The following is a 9,309-nucleotide window of genomic DNA, read 5'->3' on the forward strand; positions in this document are numbered from 1 at the left end:
TGGGTGCCTTAGTCCTTGTGGGAATCTAGCTCACTATGCCTCAGTTCCTCCTGGGCGAAGAGGACAATGGTACCTTCTCACCGCTCTCCAGTGGGATGGTGATGGCACTACAGAAAACCCCTGAGGAGGGAATGACTTCGTATGCAGAGCAGGGTTTGCATGATGGACAGTAAATAAGGCCACACACTGATTGAATGAGCTAAAAAGAAATATCGACTAGCTCCCCAATTAATGGGCACCTTCCCTCCTGAGCACTGACTGAGGCAGGGGTACTGTGGGAAAAGCAGCAGGTGATCCTCTAATTAAAGACTCTCATAAAGTGTACGCACAAGAGGGATGAATTATGGTGGCACTGGGAACTGTAAGTCTGGCAGTTCTAAATTCTGGGTGCTTGACTTTGCAAACATAACATTCTTTTCAGGTCGTAGTTTGTATGTTGCAATACAGCTCCGGAACCTCAAGACCAGTTAAGTGGTTAGCTTTGGGACGGGTCAAGGCCTGACAGCTCTGGAGCCTTCTGTTTAACCACAGGATGGGGACTGCACAGATGGTGGTAGCAACAACAAGGAAAATAGACTGCCAGCATATTTCCAGGCCTGTCCACTAAATACTATCCTGAGGCCGGCCCCACTCAGTTCACCACAGCCAAGGAACTGTCACCAGTAGGAATGAATATTCATCACTGAACTGCTTAATAAGCCATAAAGCAGGGAATTAACACTGAGCATAATCTAGTTGCAGCCATTGGAGTATGTTAATGGAATATCAGTTATAAAAATCGTATAATTTTGATAGACATTCTGGTTTTTTACATCATCGTAACCCTATAACATCAACCAGAGACCTTCAGAGCTAAGAGCAAGTGCCTTAATTGAAATGAAGGCTTAATACCTGTAGCTGGCTCCTGAAGTAGGCTCTTGTCCTTATATGTGGACTAGCCACTAGAGGGGGAAAAAGACCTATACTAGCTGAGAGTCGGTGATATAGATATTGGAGAATCTGCCAGTCCGTTAACACATTAAGGCAACAGTTTCAGAAGTGGTTCCTGATTTTTGGGAGCCCAACTTGAGATAACTTGGGCCTGATTTTCAGAGGACTGAGCATCCACAGCTCCACCTGATTTCGGGAAGAGCTGCTGGGGCTCAGCACCCATGAAGATCAGGTACCCAACATCAGTGTCTACTTTTGCAAACGTGCATGAAATCTTTCCGTAGCTTGGCCAGACTTACAGAACTGGAAGGGCACATTTGCACTGAGAGCTGGTGTGGGATTCCCAGCTAGCACTCATCAGTCTCATATCCTCACATCGGACAGCTATGGCAGTGCCAACTGTCCAAGTACATGCCGAGGGTCTCGGATGGGTCAGTGTAACCCCCACACCTCCTGGCTGTGGTGCTCTGTCCCATCTAGTGGCACCAAGACCACTTACAGAGAGAGATAAAATAAGTCTGCTCCACAACCTTAGCTAACAGCTAGATGGCTTTTAGCTCATGCACTAAGCTCCCGAGGTCCCTGGTTCAGACCTGCCCACCAGTGACCGGGGTCTGTCGGCGTTACATAAGCACTTGCGGCAACTAGCTCCTTCCTCCACCTACATTCTGATTTTAGCTCACTGGCTCGCCTAGACCAGTGTGAGTATGTCTCCTCGCACTGAGAATCACCCCCCCAGCTCCAAGGGTAGCCGTACTCTAAGCACCATTGTGGGATTCCCTATGTCACTCCCTCAGTGATTCCATATCAGCTCAGCTGAGGAGTCGGTCTGCTTCTGACAGCCTGCTGACAGGCTCTGCAATAGAACCAAGCTGGTAGGAAAGGAGGCTCCCTCCCTCTCCTGTAGTGCTCTCGCAGGGCTAGGTGGAGCAGCCGGAGAGTGGGTGCTTGTTTGTGTCAATAAAGCCAGCAGCTGTGGCTCTTTTAATTTAATTTAATTTTAATCAACCTTTTAATTTCACAGTATGTCCCTTGCTCTTGTGTTATGAAACAAGGACAGCAGAACATCCTGATCTATCTTCTCTAGACCCTTCAGTATTTTATATATTTTTTATATCTTATTTGTTCCCTTTCTAAGGCAACAATCCTAATTGTTTCAATCTCTCGTCATATAAAAGTTTTTCCTGGCTCTTCATCATCTCATCACTCGTCTTTGAATCCCCTTTAATTCTGCAATAGCCTTTTGGAGATCCTGGGCTGCACACAGTTCAAAGGTGAGCCTGCAACATTGCTTTATAGGATGGCATTAAAATATTCTGTATTATTCTCCATCTCATTCCTTATGCATCCTAACATCTCATTTGTATTTTTAACCACAACGGCACATTGAGCACAGGTTTCACTGAGCTGCCTACAATGATACCTAAGTCTCTTTCTTGAGTTGATACACTTAATTTATAACTCTGTAAAATATGTGAGTAGATTGTTTTTCCCTCCAGCGTGCATTAATCTGCATTTATCAACACTGACTTTCATTTGCCAAGATGTTGCCCATTCACCAAGCATGGTCCAGTTTCTCTGAAGTTCCTTACACTCCTCTCTGGTGGTGACTAACCTAAATAACTTCAAATCATCTGCAAATTTTGCCCTCTTCCAGCTCAATCCTCTTTCCAGATTTTTAATCAATGTATTAAACAACACAGGAACTAGTATGGAAGCTTGAGACCCCCATTGTTAACTTCTTCCATGCTGAAAATTAACCATTTCATCCTACTCTTTGTTTTCTGTCTCTGGCCATTTTTTGATCCATGATAATACTTTGCCTCTCATGCTGTAACTACTTAGCGTCTTTAGTAGCCTTTTTTGTAGGACCTAGACCTTCAAGCCTTTTGGAAGTCTAAAGAAATTCAACTGGTAAACTCCAATGGGTTCTCCTTTTTCCACTATTTTATTGACATGTTCAAAGAATTATAAGAGATTAGTGAGACACAATTTTCCTTTAAAGTTCCCATCAGAACATGATCCAGGTGTTTTGTTATTCTGTTTCTAATTATTCTTTCAGCCAATTTGTTTTGTCTATTTAGAATGTAAGCTTTTGTGGGCAGGACTGTCTCTTTTTATTAAATGGTTGTTGTGGGTGGGTGGGAAGGAGACCCAGCAAGGTACTTTAGCATGAACATAGTCCCATTTATTTCCCATTCTCTCCAATGTTTCATGCATGCTTAAGAACCTTGGTGAATCAGGGCCTTTTTCAGAAAGGTTTATATATAAAATGCATGTTATATGCATATGGGCTGGAACCATTTACCTCAATCCCAGAGAACTACAGATAAAATGGAACCTGGATCCCAACCAACATTTGGTCTGGGTTTGACTTTGCAGACTGAAAAATCATCCCAGTTTCCCTGCCCTGTCTCTCATGTTAATTTCTAGAAAGAGAGGCCAACAGTTCAGTCCTGAAGCCCTTAGTGCAAGAGAGTGACCATCAACTGCAAGGGGAGATTTGCTGTAGTAAGAACTATAGGATCAAGCCTTTGAAGATTCATTCATCAGACATGGATACTGGACTCAATTTTAGTATGTGCTTTATTGACCCAATAGACTGGTTTTGGGAATACTCCATCGTTCAACTGTAACAGCTCCAGATACTGGGCGTATCTTCTACATCTAGAGTTGCCATCTCTGAGGTACAAAAAACCAGGACATCCAGGATGATTCTGAGCCCACAAAACTAGACAGCTGGCAGTGTGTACTGACCACCCTTACAGATTTCTCAGGACAGATGCATTAAAAGAAGGGACAATCTTGGGAAAACCTGGACAGACCCTGTCTATCATGTCTATCCAGCTGCTACCACCAGGCCTAGCTGTTACAAAACTTTGGGACATGTGAGTCCCTCAGTGGATTTTTTTTTTTTAATTCTTATTCCTTGTTTGGAAGACATTATATCAGTTTATTTCCAACCTAAACTGAACCCTTTAGTTGAGTTACAGAAGAATCAGAATTATTCTAGAGACCTTGGATTCAGCCTACTATTCACTGTTTCTTATTCCACATTTCCTGTTGTATTTTCCTAGCTTACATTGACACACTCTGTGCACACAATAGGATCCAGTTTGGCCCCCATTTATACTGGCTCAACCCCATTGACTTCAGAGGGGTTGGCCTACTGCCAATGTAGTCTAGAGGCAAAGATTCCAAAACGGGCTGGGAAAATGCCCAATGGGGTTGCACTAGGATAGCTGAGCATAGTACACCCTCAGCCTTGAGGGCCGGTAAAACCCAAATCAGGTGTCTCCCTGAAGGTCTAGCAATTATTCATCTCGCAGAGGTTGCTCTGTAGTTAAAGGTCACTGGGTACTGCATGAGGGTATTTTAGAGGAAGTGCTTCAAATGAGGCAGCTGCCTTTTGAAGGTGCTTCTCAGAGCAGACGATATTGCACAGGAAATTAGGACACAGTTCCGCAAAGCGTTTAAGCACTTGACTTCAATGGGACTTAAGGACATGCTGAACATTAAGAGTGTGGTTAAGTGTCTTGCTGAACTGGGACCCTCATTTATTTCCTCTGCTTTGGAATGCATGATCTTAGCAGTGAGAATTCTCAAAGTGCCGGGGAGCCCTGGCTCCAGATACTCATTGCCTGCGGCTACTCAACGTGGAAAAAGTCTCTCAAAAGCTTTAGCCACTTTCTCTGTCTCCCCTCCCGCATTTTAAGACTCAGTCACCTCATCATATCTGTATGGCAGAGCTTTCTTTAGCACTCTGAGCACTGCCAGGGAACAGGGCTCTACTAAACTATGCAGGGTACAGATTACTGGAACTGTAGGCAAGTTCTACATTGATTGATTTAACCCTCTCCTCTCCCATTGTCACTGCTTGCCGAGCACAACATGTTTGTGTAAGTGACCAGAAAACATGCACATTGTTTGTATTATTTGTGCCAAGGGCCTGGGGAATGCACTCTTTGTGGTGTGTTTCTCTGCCAACAGGGAGAAGACTCATTCTAAGGGAGAACCCTCTACTTGAGAAGGAAAACAGATCTATCTCTTCCAGGGGATTTTCATTCCTCAGCATGAAAGTCTCAGCAGATGCCTCCTGACTCAATCATTTAACCCTCACGGAGTTATGTCAGATTCTCATTCAGGGTGCGAACCCAATTGGATTCTCGAACAGTTGGCTGCACAACAAAGTCCAATCATCCTGTGCAGCTCCAAAGGCATTTTTTTCTCTTTAGATACAGCCACTCTGATCGGTGCCCCCCAGCAGGCACCCCCCTCTCCAGACGCACACTGCAATGCTTCACAGTCTTGATAATTGAATGAGGAGGAGAAGGGTCTAAAGGAATCTGACAAGGTCTTCATTTTGGTGGACCTCCTACACCCGGCTTAGGCCCTCAAGTTCAGCATTCGTGATCAGGGTGGAAAATTTTATTTTGCAGAAAAAAAAAATGCAAACGCTGAGATTTAGCCATTTTAAGGAGTCTGTGTAGCTTTTAAAGGATTAGAAATTATATACTCATAGTAACATTATTAGACATGCTTTGACTGCAATAATTGAAATTTTCATTCTTAGTCACAATGATAATTAATAGATTTGTTTAATTATTGCTCCCTTTTTCCTTTCCCCAGACATGGCAGCCCATTTCCAAGTTCACTCCAGCCTACTTCTTTGCATCTCCAAGTCTGCACAGAAGGGATTTGATTAATTAATAAAAAAAGCTTTTCTGGAAGGGGGAAAAATAATTAAAGTATTTTGACATAACTAGTTTCTGCCTCATGGCTCCATACATACAGAGTCCCCTACCTACATTGTACACAGACATAGGAGACTCATTCCAATGAGAAATCCTATGTGATAAACTGAGAAATGGACTGAAATATTGTACTATACTACTAACCATCTTCTATCTCCAAGTGACTCATGATTGTTTTGTTTTGCATCTCTGTTCTTCAAGGAGGGATCTAACCTTTGATTAAATTTTGTTAATGTATTTATTTTTAAAAGGTAGAATAATACAGGTCAATTATCAGCCACATTCTAAAATAAAACGGATTTCTTTTATTTTTTGGTAAGAGAAAATAAGGAACATATCTGCAATAAAAAATTTTTCTCGGTGCCATTTGTGTCCTCTGCATATTTCCTGGACTAAATTCACACGAATGACTGAATAAAACAAAAGGAGAGAAAGAAGACCCAAAACTGCAGCAGCCCAAAAGAAAATAGAATGAAAAAATAATAATGGATTGAGCAGTATGTAATAAGAAGGGGAGGAGAAATCTACCTACGAACAAAAGCCAGAGTCCTGTGACAGATGAAAATTATATTGCACAGTGAATAAAAATACATCCTCGTATATTTATTTTAAACACAACTACAATGGCTGAAATTGGAGAATTAAGGGGGTTGGAGAAATCTTCATTAGTTCAGGGATAAACCTATACATTGTCCTTTAAAAATAACCCTGAAATGTTTAATGAATTACCAGGCAAAGCTGCAGAAATTGTGTTTAGAACCAAACACGCAATTGTGCCTAGCTCAGAAGAAATAAGGGTGGGAAGGAAGGAACATGCACACACACAAACCCCATCTCTAAGAATTAATGAACTCATTAATTAATCATAAAAACTGGGGGGGAATCTTACCACCAAATTGGGTACCCGGCTAAGACCTTTGTGCCACTGAAGAGAAAAGATAAAATTAATCCAAGCAGGTGGTAATCCATTAGTCCAGACTGGTGCAAGGGAAAACCTCAGTGAAGTTTTCAGAAAAACATTAAGGGCAAAAATGAAGTATCCCCCCACCCCAAACAGTCAAACAAAGTCCCTTGAAGTGCAGAATGACTTTCTCTCTTGTCAGAAACGCACCTCTCCAAGCCTTTCCCCCTGTAGATCATCCAAAAGCTTCTATTAAAAAGTGCAGGGCTTGGGGATGTCAGCAGGCAGCCAATCAGACTGCATGGCCTAAGGTAAGGGATGATTCTATAGTTCAGGGCTGTCAGTCATTCCCACCCCCCCCACACACCCCCGGCCCCACAACTTTGTTCCTAGCCCTCTCTGGGGAAGGGCACAGAGAAACCCTTTTGCAAGAGACATTGCTGGGATAATGTGATTTCTTTTTTTTCTTTTCTTTTTCTTTTTTTTTTTAAGTTCACTTAGGAACCCGGGTGCACTGCTCCTGCATGTGGCTTGCCATGATGAGACTCTGCAAGGTAAGGAAGAAGGATATTTCTGCTTTCTGTCAGTCTCAGGGTGGGGAAGGGAAAAATGACTTAGTTAGTTGGTGATGGAGGTAAATCTAAACCCCTCACAGTGGGGATGCAGAACTTCAGGAAGGGAAGGTTTCAAGAATTAGTTTTGCTGCTTTGCAATCAATCTATTTTTTAAAGATAAATAACTGCATGGCCCAAACTAGTTAAACCTTAAATCAAGGAATCAGTGCCTAGTGGTCAAAGCAGGGGGGACTGGGAGCCAGGGCTCCTAAGTGGGAGTGCATGGGATGCAATGGTTAGAGCTGGCAATTGGAACTCAGGACTTTTGAGTTGTTTTCCTGACTTTGCCACTGACCCACAGTGTGAGCGTAGGAAAAGTCATTTCCTGTCTCTGTATCCCTGATTATCCACCTGTAAAATGGGTACAACAACAACTACGACATGGGAATGTCAGTGATGCCTCAAAGATTTTTGGATGAAAGGTGCTGTAGTAGGGTAAAGTATCATTAAAGTAATAAGTTACTATAATGAGAAAACACAACTCCTCACCAGCTAGCCCAGTTCCAACGTATGGAGCCCATGTTCTGAATAGACACAGTGAAAGGCCAATGAGGACACCTCATTCGTGATGGTGGAGGTGCTTTATTTACAGTTACTGTGTGTCAGCAGAATAAGGTGACAGGGTGATTCAGCACAAACAACACATAGGAACAGTCAGTAATGGATTTCCTCCAAGACTAATGTCCTCAACTCATGTAAGTCTGCATTGCTCCACTGACCTCAAATGGAGCTATGCCAGCTTATACCAGCTGAAGATCTGGCTCCTTATAACCAGATATCCAAACAAGTGATCATGGGGAAGCAGAAATAAATGAAATATGGGGTCTGGTCTCAGGCAGCCTAATGTGTGGGCTTGCTTTTAAAAGCTGTAAGACATCTCCCCAGAACCCAAGGCTGTGGGCGCCAAACTCATTTCTGTACATGGATAACTACTGAAATGCACTGGGCCAGATGTTGCAGTGTTTATTCATTTCCATGAGTTCAATGAGTAAGAATGCAGGCTTTGGCCCAGAGATAGTGTTTCACCAACTGCAATCTTCATTTGGTCTAATATCTCCATGATCAACTTACTTGATCTTGATACCAAACTCCCTCTCTCTCTGGCCAATTTACCAGGCATCATGCATCAGTGAGAGGACATTCCTCCCCAGGCTATGCACTGTACATTGGCTCTTCACCCATTTCTGCTCTGCTGCCAGGTCGGTGGTTCTAATGTTCTGCCATCCTCAGGGGGCAAAACAACATGCATCTCTTTAGCTTTTCATTAGTGATAGGATTAGGGCTCATTAATGAAGCCTTTGGTATGCCTGGAAATGTCTCTCTTGGAGACAACCAAGCATGAACAACCCAGCTTAAGAAAGGAATATAAATGGTGGAGTTAGGGGGACTTGATGCTATTCCAAAATATGCATACAATGGTGATGAGTGCATTAAGTTTAACCGCAAATGTAGAGCCAAATCCTGATGACCTTACCCATTGTTTACTTAGGACAGTCTGTCACTGAACAGAGATATCAAGATCTGGCCCAGGAACAGTTAGGCAGATGGGGAGGGACTGGTATGAAAAGACCAGGAAGAGAGAGGGGGTGTTTGGTATCAAGGCAAAACTTTCTCCTGGAACAGTCCACATGTTATAAACGACTAGCCATGAAGACTGGCAGGCTTAATCATCGCTGTATTATGGAGAAAGAGGCCATGATACACAGGAAGTGGAGCCTTTGAGGTACTCAACCAGACTCGAATCTGCCACTGCCTGGCATCACACTGTGCCACGGGCAGTTTTTAAAAGATGAATAACAAGCATATATGTGAAGACCATGGAATCTGGTCCAAAGCCTATTGAAGTGAATGGAAGTCTTTCCACTGATTTTGTTGGGCTTTTGATTAGGTTCCATGTGAGTTCCTTGTATCCATTCCGCTCCTGAATTTCACCAGCACAGAGTTCTCTGTGCCCGTCTGCCTGAAATATATGGGTTCCTTGTCATGGAGCTGTTAGTGGATTCCTCTAGTTCAGGGGTTCTCAAACTTCATTGTGCCATGACCCGCCTCTGACAACAAAAATTACTGCAAGACCCCAGGAGTATGGGCCAAAGCCTGAGCTCACCCAGGC

The 9,309-nt window shown here is 43.2% G+C and overlaps 1 protein-coding gene across 1 annotated transcript in view; it reads right to left on the minus strand.

The window, feature by feature from the left end:
- Positions 1–6,745, minus strand: part of WNT3 (Wnt family member 3) — an 84,188-nt gene extending 77,443 nt beyond the window's left edge. The window contains exon 1 of the mRNA XM_084616109.1: positions 6,574–6,745. Coding sequence (XP_084472235.1) covers positions 6,574–6,653 — 80 coding nt within the window. The 5' untranslated portion in view covers positions 6,654–6,745. The remainder of the gene's footprint in view (positions 1–6,573) is intronic.
- Between the last annotated feature and the right edge of the window lie 2,564 nt (positions 6,746–9,309).

The sequence above is a fragment of the Lepidochelys olivacea genome, assembly GCF_965140295.1.
Source record: "Lepidochelys olivacea isolate rLepOli2 genome assembly, chromosome: 27".
NCBI lineage: Eukaryota > Metazoa > Chordata > Testudines > Cheloniidae > Lepidochelys > Lepidochelys olivacea.